Here is a 17,464-nt window from a genome sequence, read left to right on the forward strand (position 1 = left end):
CTAACAGCACATAGATATGGGGAATTTCGTGTCTAGTGACCAAATCGATGTTTTCCGATTCGGAGGAAATTTGCACCAAGGTTAGTACTATATTCAGCTCTATCGGTCAATAACTGCAGAAGTCAGAAGGGGTCAAAGTTGGACATTTTGGTCATACAGGGTTTTAATCAAATGAGTGTAACTTTTCACCTATTGGTCCTAGCAAAAATTTTCCAGAAGAGTTAAGATAGCAATTTATTCATTTTTTCTTCATTTTGGAACTAATCTTGCTGCAAATTTCGTCAAAATCGATTTTTTGAGTTATGAAATCTGTAAGGTTTAACCACTGTTAATCTTCTTCTTTGATTTATTTCTCGAATACGGAAGTAAAAATATTGATTAGACTTTCAGTTGACATAACAAATAATATAATTAACAAGTAGGAAAGCTCATAATTAACAAGTAGGGCATGGCCGTCCATATGATAAACTACACCACTGAGTATGTTAAAAATGTGTATTATATTTAATAACAAAACATTTAAGTTATTTACCTAAATTCAGAAATATTTTAACAATTTGTCGAAAAAAGTGATTTTCTAAAAAAAAGGTTATATGGGGGCAAGAGTATATATGGGCCTATCCTTATAAATTTTGGTACATGGCTTTACGTTTACATTAGAGTTATGTATGCTGGATTTCATTGTGATACTAGAGTTTATTAGTGTATTATTGACCTTCAAGTCATTTTCTGAAGGGGACTTTGTATGGGGGCTAGGGTCAAATAAAGTCCGATAATTATGAAAATTGGTAGTATTATTAAGACGTACATAGAACTAAGTTTTGCCGATTTTTGTAGAGATACTACAATATTTAACATAATTATGAACTCAAAAGCCCTTTCCGGGGGGTAAGGTGAAATAATAGACAGATTTGAACCATTTTCAATAGGCTTCGTCGTTGGGCCGAAAAATACGCATGGTCCAAATTTTATCAAAATATATTGAAAATTGAGACCTGTACCTTGCGCACAAGGTTTACATGGACAGCTAGCCGGACAGACGGACGGACATGACTTAATCGACAAAGTGATTCTGAGTCGGTGTTTGGTGGGTGAAGGACCAATATTTTTGTGCGTTACAAACATTAGCACAAACGTATAATACCCTCCCCACTATGGTGGTGTAGGGTATAAAAATATCTTCGCCCTGATATAGCGTCACAAATATGACTAAAAATTGGGCTTTTCAAACTTCATGACACGTTATCTTGATAACTTGATGTGCTAGATGAAGTCTCAGATTAGGATTGAGCACTTCTCAATGCTTTTATCTCTACAAATTACAATCTTTTTAATTAATGAGCTTAAGGACATAACTGATGCCCAGAAAATCATATTTTATGCATGCATGATTGACGTTGATTTATTTTTAAGAATTTTTATAAATTTTTGAATTGAAACTATCCAAATTGTTATTACATACTTTTGCTCAACAAAATAATCTTGAAATTAAATAAATAAACCAATTAACTTTTTAATTTTAACTAAACATTTTTTATTTTTCAAGTCAAACACATTATTTTAGCTACGTTGCTTGATACTGCTCAAAAAACAATTATGCATCTCAAAAGTGTAAACATCGTTTGGCTTATCGTCCCTGGGGATTTTTGCTAAACAAGCATCGGCCAATTTCTTAACCTGTTCTTCGCCCATATTCATTTTGAATTGTTGAGCAATACGATCGGTATGATAGCCCTGATGGGGACAGAAGACACCCGATTTTACAGCAAAACAGAGGATATATTGGCGAACTGGTTCTTCATTGGGGAATTCAAGATTGTTTATTTTGTTCAATTGTTCAGGAGAAATGTGATTTTCTTGTAAGCATTCATCGCGAATCTGCTTGATTTGTTCATCAGATTTAACCGTCCATTCTGCGGCAGAAACCTTTATGAGAAAAAATTTTACAAGTTATTTTATTTTATGTTAAAAACATAACTGTTAATAGATTTACTTACACAGGCCACTAAAGCTAAAACTGCAACAAATGTTTTCATTTTCGATATTTTTAAATTAAAATCTTAAGAACACACACACAACTTTTTTAAACAAAGATGTCAACTTGAATGAATAACTCTGTGTTAAATGATCTTTTATATACAAATTTTTGTTTCCAAAATTTTTACTAACCAATAGCCAAACTATTCTATATTTGCTGATAATAGTATTTATGTGTGGTCTACAAATACAAATTGATAAAATTAATCACTACTACTGCTACACAAATTTCTTTCCGTTTGCGTATGACGTTATTAGGATGTGTAGCACTATTATTTTATTTGTATTTAATTTACCAACAAATTTGAGTTCAACAAATCGTTATTTATTTTCGACTAATTAATCTTTTTATCACCAGACGATAATGATAAGATTTAACCGAGTGCACAAACATAAAACCACAAATCCAGTGTTACAAACACGTGTTTAGACTAAGCACGACTTTCTTTCTATGCAGGTTTTGATAAGAAATTGTTTATGTTTTGACGGCAATACGACAGACGACCGACTTTTATTGACTATGTTTTTGAGTCCCAAAATATGTTGTTAGTGCCTAATATTTCTATATGTTGAATTCTTATATTTTAAGTCCACATATTTAAACTTCTAATCAGTAAGACTTGCACTTGAAAACTACATTGCACAATGGTTTAGAAATGTTTGTGTTTGGAAATAATCTAAATTTTATCAGTTTTCTTATTTTCTCTAAACAATTACAGAAATTTCTAAAACGGGGTAAATGTGTTTCAAAAAATGTGTTTTTTGATAAAAGTGTCCAACATTTTGGATATACATACATACATATTTAAGGAACTTATAGAGCTATGTATATAAATATGGTGCCATTATGGGGATTGGTGCTTTGCGTTTTTGTAATTTTTTAATCAAAGCTATTTCTTTAATTGATTAAGTTTCAATGAGACTTGTGGGGCCACCTCCGGCTTATATGTGTCAAATTTTAGTTTACATGCTTACACATTAGGTCCGTCCGTTCCACGATCACCTACAACTGTCAATCAATTCGAAACATGTATTTATACCTCTGTTATAAACATTTCAAGTCATTTTCGGAGAGCAATCTCAAATCCACCATCAAATAAGAAGTGGAAATCTTATTTGAGGGAATATTATCGCTGTATTCTATAATCGTAATTAATCTTGACAAGGTACTTTTTAAAAGTAGATCGAAATTTTACTTTATTACTATTCGTTTTTCTTAATAAATTTTATAAGCAGCTACTTATTTCAAATTAAAAAGAACAATCAGTTTTATTAACTCTATCACTTGCCGATAACTCATCTTCCTTTTCCACAATACAATAGATCACTTTATAAATCATTTTTCCAGCTGAGGATAAATCTTTATATTTGTTGACACAATCTTGCACCGAGAGTTTCATACAATCCATTTCTTTTTTATAAAAAGCATAAATCAATCGATCTACATTCAGTCCAGTGTCCTCGCTGTAAATATTCATACCCTTAGCTTTGCACAGGAAAAGATTGTGTACCTGTGTACTATCCTCGAACTGATGATATTTTACATCTTTATCATAATCGTTTTTTAGTTGATTTTCTTCGAGACATTTTTTTGCAATCTCATCAAGATTGTCAGGATACCAGTTTGGCTTTTCAGCATAAGTTGTCTGGAGAATGGGGAAAACCATTAAGTAATATAAAATGTTGCTTTCCAATTATATATCTTACCATAACTATTAAGCAGACAATTGGTAAAACAATTTTATTCATTTTAATTTTTAAATATGAATTGTAGTTCAATAAAATCTCGAATGTAAACTGACAAATATCGAGGAGTAGTTTAGCAATTTATAGAGAATACAAAATAAATTTAAATACTAATTAATTTATAGAAGGCAAAAGTCAAACGACTTATTAAATAGTGTGATAATTAGGAAAATCTATTGCTATGGGTTACTGATAAGAAATTACCGGCATCATTATCGCTAAATCCATTTAGTTAAAAAAAACTTTTTTTTTTGTTTTTCTTTAAAAATCTAGTAAATATTTTGTTTTTCCGAAACAGCAAAAGTTTTCAATCTTTTAATCTAAGTTTAATCTAACATTAGTTTGGGTTATTTTGTTTTACAGTTATTTAAGGTCAAAAGGTAATATCAGAGGAAAGCTTAAAGTGCCATTTAGAAGAAAAGCTTTTTATATCGGAAGTGATCTTATGCAGATATCGTACTAAAATTTAACATAGCCGGTGATAATTTTTCAACTTTATATATCTTCTTTAGAGATCTTACCCAAAAACAAAGAAAAATGTTCTAGATGTTTGATAACTGACAACAAATCTATTTTTCATATAAAGATTTGAGATTATCGCAAATTTCTTATCAATAAATTATTTTTATAGGTTATTTACAACATTCACCATCGTGAGAAGGTTAAGTTTGGCATTCCGTTTATAATGTTTACAATATAATTTTCCCACCCCATAAAGTATATATTCCAGATCCTTACAGAAAGCGGAACCAACTTAGCAATATTCACTATATATCCGTGCTATGCATGTTGTTGAAAAAATTTTCTGACATTTTTTCAAGAATTTCGGATATTCTTTGTAAAATTAAAAAAAAGATAAGAATTATTAAAATTTATTGTGGTGAAGAGTATATATGATTCGACATAGCCCAATTTAGCGTTGTGACTTGTTCACGTCGCGCTGTTTAATAAATCTATAAATTTTTCCAATATAAAAATTATTTGTATATTTTCTATAAATTATTACATTAATCTCAAGTATTTGTTAGTTTACGTTAGAAATTCGGTCAAACTTGATGTGCATATTTACAATTAAAAAAATGACTAAATTAATTTTTCTTATACTTTGCTGGACCTTATTGGTAAATTAAATCAATTTGATAATTTAATTTCAATTTACTTTAAATTTTCTTTATTCATCACAGTCTATTAGCGCTGAAAAACCCAGCTGGTTACCCGAAAATGCCGACGAAATACCAACGAAATGTTACGAAGAAAATCAACTAAAACCCTTCTTTGATAAAGATCTACCATATGATCAATTAGTGAATAATACAAAACTACACGATGTTCTCCTGTGCCAACTTAAAGGTTTTAATATTTATAGCGAGGACACGGGATTAAATGTAGATCGATTTCCTTATGCTTTTGGTTTAAATGAAATAAATTGTGTAAAATCCTTTGTGCAGGAATGTGTTGACAAACACAAAGCAGTAGCTTCAGCAGGAGAAATGATTTTTAAAGTGAGCCATTGCACTTGGGAAAAAATATCGGAGTATAAGAAGGGTGTTCATGTTAATACTGATGATTGTTAAAACTATTTCAAATTGGATGTTGATTATTCATTTGTATTGTACTTTGCGATCATTTATAGTTACTATAATAAATGTAATGAATAACTTAAAATAATACAGAAAGGGGTTTTCTTTCTACTAAAAGGTAACATTACAGTAAGTAACCAGAAAATAATTAGGAATTGTTTTCATTATCTATCTATCTATCTATCTATCTATCTATCTATCTATCTATCTATCTATCTATCTATCTATCTATCTATCTATCTATCTATCTATCTATCTATCTATCTATCTATCTATCTATCTATCTATCTATCTATCTATCTATCTATCTATCTATCTATCTATCTATCTATCTATCTATCTATCTATCTATCTATCTATCTATCTATCTATCTATCTATCTATCTATCTATCTATCTATCTATCTATCTATCTATCTATCTATCTATCTATCTATCTATCTATCTATCTATCTATCTATCTATCTATCTATCTATCTATCTATCTATCTATCTATCTATCTATCTATCTATCTATCTATCTATCTATCTATCTATCTATCTATCTATCTATCTATCTATCTATCTATCTATCTATCTATCTATCTATCTATCTATCTATCTATCTATCTATCTATCTATCTATCTATCTATCTATCTATCTATCTATCTATCTATCTATCTATCTATCTATCTATCTATCTATCTATCTATCTATCTATCTATCTATCTGTCTATCTATCTATCTATCTATCTATCTATCTATCTATCTATCTATCTATCTATCTATAATAAATAAAAAAAATATTTAATAATTTTCAGTATTTTTTATTGTAAATATTCAAGTTTAACCAGATTTCTAAAGAATACTTACAAATAATTCTAATTAAGATAAGAAATTTTCCATAATTGGAATTTTTATGCGTAAAACTTTATCATGTACACATTTCAATCGTTTTTAATTCTCTGTTTCGGGTCCTATGAAAAGATCTAAAATGCAATTTTTTATTTTAAGAATCTTTATATGTTTCCACACATTCGTTTGCCTTGCGTTTTATACGTTTCGTACTTGTTTTAAACATAAAATAAATCATTCGATCCACATTTAAACCCTCGTCCTCGTTGTAAAAATGGAAACCTTTGGCGTCACACAAGTAAGCTGCATGTACATTTGCATTATTATCTAACTGATCATACGTTAAATTATTTTCAAAGTCGGTTGACAATTTGTTTTCTTTAGCGCATTGTTTTTTTATTTCATCGCAGTTTTCGGGATACCAGTTTGGGTGCTCAGCTCACAGAGCCTTGTTATTAGAATGAAGTTAAAGTTAAATGAATATGGGGCTTTCAACTAATTGAGTTTATTTACCTACCATAAACATCCCGCAAATAATTAGAAAAATTATTTTGTGCATTTTAAATATTAAAGTTTATTTGTCAACTCTTCACTGTAGACTGATCGCTATATGGAAGTGTTTTAACAATTTGTAGAAGTAATTAAATCAATAATAAATTTTAAATATAAATATAACGTTAAGGGAAAAACAAAAAAATAAAACGCTATCAATTGGTTTTTGATTCTAAAAACAAATAGTTAAACAAAAAATAATATTCAAAATATACTTCAGGCTCAGCATTTTTCTGTTTCAAAACTCACGATACAATAAACAACTTTGAGAATTATTGCACCAACTGAAAGCATTGGTATTACAAAGAACCTCCTATTTTTGGCAATTTTTAAAAATGTGATTCCCAAGCTGGCCAACTTTGAGATAACGAATTACTTCCATAAATTAATGCATCATTATTCATGTCCTCTTATATTTCGTGATTTTCGGAAGACATATTTAACTTGTGATGGAGACTTGTGACTGAGTAAGTGCGATGAAAGTTGTCTCCATTTATACAAAAAGTAAAATAACCTTTGATTTCGGAAATCCTTCGGTATCTCGTGAACTTTTACAGATATTGTAACGAAATTTTACATAGTTCTTGAGATGTATATATCTTCTTTTGAGATCTAAGCCGTGAAACTCCATACTATACTGACAACAAATCTATTTTTCTTATAAAGATTTACGATAATCGCAAATTTCTTATCAATAAAATATTGTTATAGGTTATTTATAAAATTCACCTTCGTGGGAAAATTAAGTTTGTCATTGCGTTTGTAATATTTACAATATAATTCTCCCACCCTATAAAGTTAATATTCCAGATCCTTAAAGATAGCGGAATCGATTTAGCAATATCGCCTGTCTCTCCGTCTCACTGTATGTTTGTTGAAAACGATTTTCTGAAGAAAGGGAGTTCATGTTTATACTGATAATTGTTAATACTATTTGAATTTAGATGCTGATTATCATCAATAAACTTTAATTATCGTAAACAAATAAATAATTTAATATGGTTTTTTAATAAAAAATATATACAAAAATAATTTCTAAAACTATGTAATTTATTAGAGTATTCCTTATGCGATCGGTTTAGAGATTTCTCTACATTTCACATACATATAATTCAAAATTCAGTAAAACTACCTACATAACTATTTCCAGTATAATTTTTTTTCTTTAATATTAGTTTAGATTACAGTAAATAATCAGAAAATAATTTTAAAAATATTTTATAAAAAATATTTATTAAAAATCTAAACTTTATTACACTTTCGATAGAATTCTGTTACAGGCCCCGTAATTAGTAATTTTTAATTGCTTATATTCATTCCTTGTTTAACCAGATTTCTAAAGTATTCTTCCAGATATTTGAGATTAATTTAATAATTAACTACTAATTAAACAATGTGAATTCAAAAAAAATAAACATTTTTTTAATAAGAAATTTTCCAACAATTGGAAATTTTTTATATGTAAAACTTTAACATTTATTTGTAACGTTTTCAATCCTCCGTTTCCGGTCCTTTGAAAACTTCTAAAATGCAATAGTGTAATTTAAGGATCATTTCACCGGCTGAGGGTATTTCTTTATGTGTTTCCACACATTCCTTTGCCTTGCGATTTATACATTTTGTACTTGTTTTAAACAGAAAATAAATCATTCGATCCACATTTACACCCTCGTCCTCGCTGTAAAAATTGAAACCCTTGGCGGCACACAAGTAAGCTGCATGTGCATTTGTGTTATTTGCTAACTGATCATACGTTAATGTCATTCCAAAGTTCGGTGCTAATTGATTTTCTTCAGCGCATTGTTTTTTTATTTCATCGGCGTTTTCCGGATACCAGCTTGGGTGCTCAGCACACAAAGCCTTGTAATTAGAAAGAAGTTAAAGTTAAATGAATATGGGGTTTTCAACTAATTGAGTTTATTTACTTACCATAAACATCAAGCAAAAAATTAGAAAAATTATTTTGTACATTTTAAGTATTAAAGTTTATCTATCAACTTTTCACTGTAGACTGATCACTATATGGAAGTGTTTTAACAATTTATAGAAGTAATTAAATCAATAATAGATTTTAAACGACAACAGATTTATAGATTAAAATTAAATAAAAATATTTATTAAAAAAATATAAAGTCAAATGAAAAAACAAAAAAACCGTCATCAATTGGTTTTTTTAATCTGATTTGATTCAAATAATCACTTATATTTGTTTTCATTTCATTAAAAAGAAAACAAAAAGTTAAACAATAAATAATATATAAAATACACTTTATCAGCCTCAGCATTTTTCCGCTTCAAAACTCACGATACAATAAACTAATTTAAGAATTATTGCACCATTAGGAAACATTGGTGAAGTTGAAAATGTAAAATGGCGAACTATCCTTGTATATACAAGTTTTACATAATCCGGAAAGAGAACTGAATGCATACGCTTATAAAATAAAGTTTGGCTCATTTAAGCGGCAATGTCAACATCAGTCCCATCCAAACTTGTTCAATTTTGAAAAATGAAATGATTAGAGTATATTTCTACATATGTATATGGGCAATTTCGTGTCAACTGAACCAACTTTGGAAAGATTGAAAAAATTACTGTCTAAAATCGTTTGGAAATTTTTTGCTAAAACCAGATGATAAGTTACAGTCATTTGGAAAAACGCTGCATGGTCAAAATGTCTAACTTTGACCCCCTTTAACTCCGGCAGTTCTTTTTAAGTTGGGTCAATTGGTGTTATAGTCCTGCGCCCTGAAAAGGATAATTGTGTTTGGTGAGTCTAACCTTATTCCATCGGGTCTAAAATTGAATGAGAATAAGTTTTAAACCAATAGGATAATATGAATTTGTGGAAGAGTTTGATTAATTGGTTAAAATTTACCACTTTTTTGTTAACAAAAATATGGTAGATCTTCTCAAGGAGTAATTTTCTGCTAATTGTGATAATAAAGATAAAGATGACCAACTTTGAGGAACTTCAACCATGTGAAATTTCGATATCTCCAATAGTTCCAGAGATACCCGAAAAATGTTTCTAAACCACTTTGCATCATTACTCGCGTCCTCGTATAAATGGATTACTTGTTTTTGTCAGCACATTTCTGTGCTACGGATTTTTTACAATCCCTCTCTCTTTTATTAATACTACTATAGATCATTCGTTCTGTGTTTATACCAGTGTCCTAGCTGTAAAAATTTAAACATTAGCCACAGCGGGGAAAAGCTTCTTTTACATTTTTATTAGAGTTCAACTCAATAAACCCGGGTTCTAATTGATTTTCTTTATAACTATGATAGATTTAAATCTGTATAATTTTCTAGATTCCAGATTGATCTTTCAGCATTAATACCCTAGCGAATGGAAAGAATTTGAAGTAAAAAGTTTTCTTCTGTTCTAACAACTTAGTTTAATTTACCATAACTAATAACAGGCGTTTTTACAGGATTAATTAATAAAAAAAATAATTAATTATAGTTTTTAAACATTTATTAAGTAAAAAATATTTGAAACTCAGCATTTTCAATTGAACAATATATAAATACTATAAAAACTGTTATTGCGAAAACTCAAAATGTCGTTGGTTATACACCTTATTCTTCCTTCCACCTTAACAATTTACTTCACTTTCTGTTATCTTTTCTGTTATACATTTGAGCGTTTCTGAAATCATTTCGCCTTTCGATATGATTTCCTTGTGTTGATCAACACAATTCTGTACCAAGGGTTTTCCACAATCTGTTGATTCAAAAAAGCTATAAGTTAATCGTTCGACATTTAGACCAGTGTCCTCGCTGTAAATGTTTAAAGCCTTAGCACAGCACAGGTGATAAGCATGAAATTTCAAACGCAAACAACCAGGTCCTGACAAGGTTTCATTTCCACATTTTTTCATTAATTCTATATCATTATCGGGGAGCCAACTGGGTTTTTCGGCAGAAGTGGTCTGGCAAATTGTAGAATAAAAGGTAAAATAAAAATGGCATATACATATACTAAGATATAAAAATTAAATTTAGTTACCAATGCAGCCCAACAAAGAATTAAGAATATTATTCTATTCATAGTGTGAAGTTTGAATTACAATTTCGCAAATTTTACTGTGTACTTTTTGAGACGAGATTAAGTTATTTATAGAGAAAAATATCAATAAATAGATTTAATACTGAACCTAAACGCAACGTAATTAAATGCAAAACAAAATATTGATAAGAAATTAAAGGCAAAATGGAAAATTTGACGCGGCAATTCCTATGAGTAATAGTATAAACAAAATATGGGTTTTTGTAAAATTAATTAGACAATAATAATTTATAATATTTTTCCAAAAATTTTTTTTTATAACGACATTTGATTGTAGATTTGCTACAAAAATATTGGTCCTATATCCACCTTTGTATCACGCTCTGAGTCGATGAAGACTGTCTATGTAAACCAAGCTACCGGCCATAATTTTAAAGATATTTTGATAACATTTGGACCATACGTGTTTTTCGGTGCAAGGACGATGGTTGAAATCGGTCAATTATTTCATCTAGCCCCCATACAACCAGATCAGCAGTCCCCAGCTCCCATACAAACCCCCCTTTAAAAACTATCTTAAACGTCCATAATTGACTTTTTATAAACATACATCCCTCCTCACAATTTGTTGAGAATCGGCCCATATTTTACCCAAACCCCCATATAAAGCGCCTTTTAGAAATTTTGTTTTTCATCGATAAATTGATTAAATACATTGGTATTAAGGTAAAATCCAACATAAAAGTTCCTTTATGAAAAATAAATAATTTTTAAAATATATTCATGGTGTAAGATATCATATGGACGGCCATGCCCGATTATACTTTCCTACGTTTTCATTTATAAATTTAACAACCTAACCGAAATGACTGGAGAAAACGGTAACGATTATGAATATTAAACACAAATTATGCTAAATCCTCTTACATACAATATAATGGAACCCGGAATATACATATGTATCTACATAAGTACATAAGGGTGGCCCAGTTTTAATTATTTATATTAATTTTTAATTATTCAAAAAACAAGCGAGTCGCATTAGATCAGGGATATATTTTTATGTAAACTTATACAAAGAAAGTGAAACAGCTGTTTTTATCTAACTTTGTTATTGTTTTATACCAATCGTGTAAACACAAAAAATATAAATCATACGACTTTTATTCTCTTTTTTCTCATACGGATGGAATTTCATTTTACTTTTTCATTAGACTTTACGTACGTAAAGTGTGATCGTGTAAAGGGTCCTTTAAGGTTTTTCAAATTTTTTCCTGTTTCCAGTTTACGTTTTACCACTAGTAACGTAATCTGTCAAAATTGTGTGTAGAACGGATGGAAAATGTAATGAAACCATCAGACAGAGGTATTTAAGTCTAATTTCAAGCATCGCATTGCATATGACTTTACAAAAGTAATCTTCCTACTACTTCCTGAATTTAAAAAAATGCCAGCTTTCGAACTTTTTGTGATAAATTTTAATTATTTTGGCAGTATTCTATATATTTGTCAACATTCTTTGATATTGAAGTCCCTGTAAAACTTTCGAGAATGGTTTGAATTGCCAAATGTTGAAATATTGCTAGAAAATTCCCCAAAAATTAACCTAAAACTTTTTCGGCTCGAAATCTTATCAAAAATTAATTTTATTTTATTAATTTTATTATTAATTTTATTTATTATTTTATATTACTTATTATGAAATTTTTATTTTAATAATTATTTAATGACTTTTTAGTATTAAGCCATAAACAATAATTATTTAGGATAACTTGAAAAAATTATACACCCAACACTAAACAACAAATCACATCGACTTCAACAGTTGTCATCATGTTCATTTTTCTTATTTGATATGCATTTGGCCACTTCAAAAATCAATTCGCCTTTAGAGGTTAATTCCTTGTATTGGTCCGCGCAATTCTGGACCAAGGTTTTCTTGCAATCCACGTTATTGGTTGATGGAAAAAATGTATAAGTAAATCGTTCTATATTTAGACCCAAGTCATCACTGTAAATATTTAGACCTTTGGCAGTGCAAAGATAGAAAGCATGTAATTCTGGGCTATTAATTAACAAATAACCGGGTGTGTAATTGCTATCTTCCATACATTTTTTTATTATTTCTTCATCATTATCGGGATACCAATTGGGGTTTTCAGCAATAGTTATCTGTTAAGTAGATGGAATTTAATTAGAAAACAATTCTTAAGTTTTAATATTAATTTAACTTACCACCGCAGTCTAACAAAGAATTAAGAATATTAATTTAATCATGATTTTAACTTTAAAATTTCAGAATTTTTACTATGAACCGAACACTGCCTCAGATTAAATTAAACTATTTACCAGGGGAAAAATCAATATATAGACTTATATTTTATTGCTAGACCAGATATCAAAGTGTTAGAATGGAAATACTAAAACGTGGATTAGCTGATAAGAAATTTATATGTATTGTCTAAAGAAAATACAATAATTCCTATGAGTAATAATAAAAAACAATAAAAAAAAAAATTTGTATATCAATTTACAGAACATCTTAACAATCTTTACTAGTGTCTACGTGCAAAATAGTACAATGGATCACTTTTAGAATCATTTCTCCGGCAGCGTCGACGTCTTTAAATTTGTCAACACACTCCTGTGCTACGGGTTTTTTACAATCCCTCTCTCTTTTATAAATACTATAGACCATTCGTTCTATATCTATACCAGTGTCCTCGCTGTAAAAATTAAAACGTTTGCCATAGCAGAGAAAAGCTTCTTGTACATTTTTATTTGAAGTCAACTCATCGAATGTTGAAGAATCCGCAATAAACCCGGGTTCTAATTGATTTTCTTCATAACATTGATTATTTACTTCTGTATCATTTTCTGGATACCAGCTAGGTCTTTCAGCGTAAATTGCCTGGCAAAAGGAATGGAGTTAAAGTAAAACGATTCCTTTTTTTATTCTAACAATAATTTTGTTTAATTTACCATAATAAAGCCGCAAAAGATTGTGATAATTACTTTATTCATATTAACTATTGTATTTAATCTGATAAACTATCTATTGTGTACTAAATATTATCTCGTATAAGCTTAGTATTTTATAGTGAAAATAAAATCAACAAAATATAGCTGGAGAAAGAAATTATAGTCGGGCATTTCGGAAAATATGATACTCTACAACAATTATTTTCAGAAGACTTAATAGGATTTATAATAGATCAATTGAGACTTATTTTGAGAATTTTCGATTTGCAAATGCATACTTGATTTGAGATGAAAATAAGATTGATTTAAGAATTCAAAAGATTAATTTAATCATAAAATGGGCTTAATTTAAGCTCAATTCGTATTTGATTTCAGAAAATTTTAGCAACAAAGTTAATTACAACAAAAAATATACATACACATTAGCATTTCTACACACGGTGTCCTTATCAGGCATTGGAAGAGCAGTCTTTTTAATCGACACTTTCCCAATTTTGGACAGCACTGCTGTTCAGTCTTCTGGCGAGTGAATGATTTCCTCCTCGCTTTTAAGATTTGACTCCTCAAAATTACCAGTACTTGCTAATGATGCTTTGGGTACCGTCTTAGGTGTTTTAGTGTCCTTATCGGGGCCGGTTTTGACAGTGGTACCTTCCTCGCTTTAAGGATTCAACTCCTTAACGTTATCAGTAGTTGCTACTGATGCTGTGGTCTTAGGTTTTTTAGTGTCCTTTGTATAAAGTTTTATTAAAATATCTTTAAAATTGTGAAAAATGTTCAATATACATATGTACATATACACAGCAATAAATCAACTTAATTTAACGTAAAAGTCCAATAATTGAACCATGTGCTACTCATTATTAAAGTGTAGGGTAATATAAAAAATTTTAGAGAAGAAAAATTAAACAATTAACTATAAACGTGACTAAGTAAATTAGTAATAATAAATTAATAAATTACAATGTCTAACCCAATTAATCATAAACAACATTTTATTTTATAAATACAAAATTTTATTATAATAAAATTTTTTTTCCAAAAATATACAGATATTTATATTTAAATATGTAAAAATTTAAAATACACGTATAATTTCCAATTATACAATAAGTAGGTCCAGTGTCAAAGTTTGATCCATTCCCATAAAGACTTCCATGAGACCTTAACATTTTTCTTCATTTCCATTTTCCTTTTCTAACATGCATATTATCGTTTCAAAAATCATTTCGCCCTTTGAGGTTTTGTTTTTGTGTTGGTCGACACAGTTCTGCACCAAGTTTTTTTTACAAACTACTTTATTTGTTAATTTAAAATAACTATAAGTTAACCGGTCTACATTTAGACCCGAGTCCTCACTGTAAACGTTCAGAGCCTTGGCACTGCACAGGTAATGAGATGACATTGCTTCATCCAAACATTTATCTATTAACTCTTGGGCATTGTCGGGATACCAACTGGGCGAAAGTGATCTTTAAAATTATAGAATTAAAGGTATTTGATATTTAACATAAAAAGTTGAATTAACTTACCACCACAGCCCAACAAAGAATTAAGAATATAAATTTATTCATAATCTTAGTTTTGAATTAAAATATTGTAAATTTTACTTTGTACTTTCTGAGACCAGATTAAGCTATTTATAGAGAAATATACCAATAAATGGATTTAGTTTTAAACCTAAGTGCAATATAATTAAATGGAAAATACTCAATACTGATAACTTGATAAGAAATTTGATTTAGCGCAGTAATTCCTATGAATAATACTTATCAGGGTTTAACAAAATTGGTACAATTGTACTTTTCTTGGTATAATCCGATCCTCAAAAGTACAGTGGTATACAAATGACCCATTTCGTATAATTTTGAACTTATGTACTCATTGAAATAATACTTAATCTAAAATTGTAATTCTGAAATAAAATTCAAAGAACTACCGAATTTTTTAATAAACTTCAGTAGAAAAAAAAACTACAATTATTGTTTATATTCTCTTATATTTTCCAAAGAGAGTTCTTTTAAGCGCAAATTTTGAATAGACGTTAAAATTACCTTTTCTATGGTCTAGTATATTAACTAGTCTAGGAATTGGTTTTCGGACTATTATATTATGGACTATTCTATAGACTAGTCTATTGTCTAGTCTATAGACTATTCTTTTGTGTAGTTTAGTCTAGAGACTAGTATATTATGGACTATTCTATACACTAGGCTATTGTCTATTCTTTTGTGTAGTTTAGTCTAGAGACTACTCTCTTCTAGAGAGAAATCTATTGTCTAGTTTATAGACTACTCTCTTGACTAGTCCATAAAGACACAATAAACTGTAGACTAGTCTATTGATGATCCACGGTTTAAACATATGATCTGTTAATTTTGAAAGTGGTATAAGTCACCTTCCCAAAAGCGGCTTAGAATTATCTTAGTCGATTTACCTATGTCCATCTGTCTGTCCGTCCATCCATGTAAACCTTGTTTAAAATAATTTTCCACTTTTTTATGGCGACATCTGGTTGTGAAAGTATGAATTCGTTATAAGAGGTTGTTGGATTTGCTAAATTGAGTTGGAATTGCCAAACAAACAACCTAACCGTAACGGTTTAAAGACAACGGTAACGGTATGGATTTATTAATACTGTATGGTAGAATTTTCAAAAAAGTTTTAAAAATATTTAAAAAAAGTTATTTTTTTTTTTTAAATTTTATACTTGTTTGTAAATCGACTTTTATTATAATATCAACACGAAAAGAGTGATGTTTGGAAAGGATCTTCAACTGGATCTTTATTACAACCTCGTAAATGAGTGAGACAGAATAAACGAAAATTTAAATATCTGGGAAGTGATACTTTTTTTCTGAAAGGTAGACCAATAACCTATTTTTGAAATTTGTAAAACACCTCCAAAATCTTGAGATACGGGTAAAAAAACGGGTTTTTCGTACCTTTAAGCACTTATAAGTCAGTAACTTAGTTGAATCTGAACCGATTTTAAGTTTCTCATCGGATTTTGAAAGCAGAAGCTGAGATCTTTATAATGACATATATGATGTTTAAGTAACCTAGAGAAATATGTTTATTTCATGCGCAGACATGTTTTTTATTTTAGTTTTGCACTGTTTTCCAAGTATGGAGATGATTTTACAAACGCAACTTCTCTTTTTAAATTCCAGTGGCAATTGACGACGTTATTGATCTTTTTCTTAATACAAAATTGTTCAAAACCTGATTTTCTGAAATATGTTTTATATGGAGGATGGGGGCCGATCCTCATAAAATTAAGAGAATTATGGAATTAAAGTCATTTGATGAAGAAGGAGGATTTGCATAGGGAGTAGGGTCAAATAAGGTCCGATCAATAAAAAAATCGTTATAAATGAGTTTGCTGTAATCCTTCCACCAAATTTTTCGATGATTGGCCCATATTTAACACAGAAAGCATCTATCAGAAAATCAGTTTTTTAAAAATTTTGTATTAAGAAAAAAAAGAATAATGACGTTCATTAGCTAACGGGTTTTTAAAAACAATGTTGTGTTTTTTTTCATGAAGATACATAGTTTTCTATTAAATTTATAAATGGTACGGTTCCTATATAAAATACTTTGAAGAAACGTCTTCAAACTAAAGTCCTGACTCACATCAACATTAACAATTAACATTAATTGTCATCATGTTCATTTTTCTTATCTGATATGCATTTGACCACTTATAAA

The 17,464-nt window shown here is 29.2% G+C and overlaps 7 protein-coding genes across 7 annotated transcripts; 1 reads left to right on the top strand and 6 right to left on the bottom strand.

The window, feature by feature from the left end:
- Positions 1–1,388: 1,388 nt before the first annotated feature.
- On the bottom strand, positions 1,389–2,706 carry LOC119612173 (general odorant-binding protein 99a-like). Its single transcript, XM_037967902.1, has 2 exons — positions 1,998–2,706; positions 1,389–1,926 (listed from the first exon to the last, which is right to left on the bottom strand). Exons 1-2 carry the CDS (start codon positions 2,034–2,036, stop codon positions 1,561–1,563), a joined length of 405 nt encoding a protein of 134 aa, XP_037823830.1. The 5' UTR covers positions 2,037–2,706; the 3' UTR covers positions 1,389–1,560.
- Positions 2,707–3,206: 500 nt separating this feature from the next.
- On the bottom strand, positions 3,207–3,904 carry LOC119612171. Its single transcript, XM_037967899.1, has 2 exons — positions 3,745–3,904; positions 3,207–3,683 (listed from the first exon to the last, which is right to left on the bottom strand). Exons 1-2 carry the CDS (start codon positions 3,784–3,786, stop codon positions 3,288–3,290), a joined length of 438 nt encoding a protein of 145 aa, XP_037823827.1. The 5' UTR covers positions 3,787–3,904; the 3' UTR covers positions 3,207–3,287.
- Positions 3,905–4,751: 847 nt separating this feature from the next.
- On the top strand, positions 4,752–5,451 carry LOC119612177. Its single transcript, XM_037967908.1, has 2 exons — positions 4,752–4,904; positions 4,968–5,451. The coding sequence occupies exons 1-2, from the start codon at positions 4,839–4,841 to the stop codon at positions 5,355–5,357; spliced, it is 456 nt and encodes a 151-aa protein (XP_037823836.1). The 5' UTR covers positions 4,752–4,838; the 3' UTR covers positions 5,358–5,451.
- Positions 5,452–7,954: 2,503 nt separating this feature from the next.
- Positions 7,955–8,908, bottom strand: LOC119612181. Its single transcript, XM_037967912.1, has 2 exons — positions 8,679–8,908; positions 7,955–8,609 (listed from the first exon to the last, which is right to left on the bottom strand). The coding sequence occupies exons 1-2, from the start codon at positions 8,718–8,720 to the stop codon at positions 8,241–8,243; spliced, it is 411 nt and encodes a 136-aa protein (XP_037823840.1). The 5' UTR covers positions 8,721–8,908; the 3' UTR covers positions 7,955–8,240.
- A 1,310-nt stretch (positions 8,909–10,218) lies between these two features.
- LOC119612180 lies at positions 10,219–10,916 on the bottom strand. The gene is made up of 2 exons (XM_037967911.1): positions 10,769–10,916; positions 10,219–10,691 (listed from the first exon to the last, which is right to left on the bottom strand). Exons 1-2 carry the CDS (start codon positions 10,808–10,810, stop codon positions 10,356–10,358), a joined length of 378 nt encoding a protein of 125 aa, XP_037823839.1. The 5' UTR covers positions 10,811–10,916; the 3' UTR covers positions 10,219–10,355.
- A 1,527-nt stretch (positions 10,917–12,443) lies between these two features.
- Positions 12,444–13,309, bottom strand: LOC119612168. The gene is made up of 4 exons (XM_037967896.1): positions 13,303–13,309; positions 13,118–13,140; positions 13,004–13,012; positions 12,444–12,940 (listed from the first exon to the last, which is right to left on the bottom strand). Exons 1-4 carry the CDS (start codon positions 13,307–13,309, stop codon positions 12,587–12,589), a joined length of 393 nt encoding a protein of 130 aa, XP_037823824.1. The 3' UTR covers positions 12,444–12,586.
- On the bottom strand, positions 13,121–13,839 carry LOC119612176. The gene is made up of 2 exons (XM_037967907.1): positions 13,751–13,839; positions 13,121–13,679 (listed from the first exon to the last, which is right to left on the bottom strand). Exons 1-2 carry the CDS (start codon positions 13,790–13,792, stop codon positions 13,311–13,313), a joined length of 411 nt encoding a protein of 136 aa, XP_037823835.1. The 5' UTR covers positions 13,793–13,839; the 3' UTR covers positions 13,121–13,310.
- Positions 13,840–17,464: the final 3,625 nt, after the last annotated feature.

Source organism: Lucilia sericata, unplaced genomic scaffold, assembly GCF_015586225.1.
Source record: "Lucilia sericata isolate MDLA Ls3-8-SP2 unplaced genomic scaffold, ASM1558622v1 Contig001619F_arrow, whole genome shotgun sequence".
In the NCBI taxonomy this organism is placed as follows: domain Eukaryota; kingdom Metazoa; phylum Arthropoda; class Insecta; order Diptera; family Calliphoridae; genus Lucilia; species Lucilia sericata.

Coding starts and splice junctions, on each gene's coding strand:
- LOC119612171 (XM_037967899.1), bottom strand. CDS start 3,786: ATGAATAAAATTGTTTTACCAATTGTCTGCTTAATAGTTATG. Junction 3,684..3,744: donor TTGTCTGCTTAATAGTTATG/GTAAGATATATA, acceptor CCCATTCTCCAG/ACAACTTATGCTGAAAAGCC.
- LOC119612180 (XM_037967911.1), bottom strand. CDS start 10,810: ATGAATAGAATAATATTCTTAATTCTTTGTTGGGCTGCATTG. Junction 10,692..10,768: donor TTCTTTGTTGGGCTGCATTG/GTAACTAAATTT, acceptor ACAATTTGCCAG/ACCACTTCTGCCGAAAAACC.
- LOC119612173 (XM_037967902.1), bottom strand. CDS start 2,036: ATGAAAACATTTGTTGCAGTTTTAGCTTTAGTGGCCTGT. Junction 1,927..1,997: donor TTTTAGCTTTAGTGGCCTGT/GTAAGTAAATCT, acceptor TTTCTCATAAAG/GTTTCTGCCGCAGAATGGAC.
- LOC119612177 (XM_037967908.1), top strand. CDS start 4,839: ATGTGCATATTTACAATTAAAAAAATGACTAAATTAATTTTTCTTATA. Junction 4,905..4,967: donor TACTTTGCTGGACCTTATTG/GTAAATTAAATC, acceptor TATTCATCACAG/TCTATTAGCGCTGAAAAACC.
- LOC119612181 (XM_037967912.1), bottom strand. CDS start 8,720: ATGTACAAAATAATTTTTCTAATTTTTTGCTTGATGTTTATG. Junction 8,610..8,678: donor TTTTTTGCTTGATGTTTATG/GTAAGTAAATAA, acceptor TCTAATTACAAG/GCTTTGTGTGCTGAGCACCC.
- LOC119612176 (XM_037967907.1), bottom strand. CDS start 13,792: ATGAATAAAGTAATTATCACAATCTTTTGCGGCTTTATTATG. Junction 13,680..13,750: donor TCTTTTGCGGCTTTATTATG/GTAAATTAAACA, acceptor TCCTTTTGCCAG/GCAATTTACGCTGAAAGACC.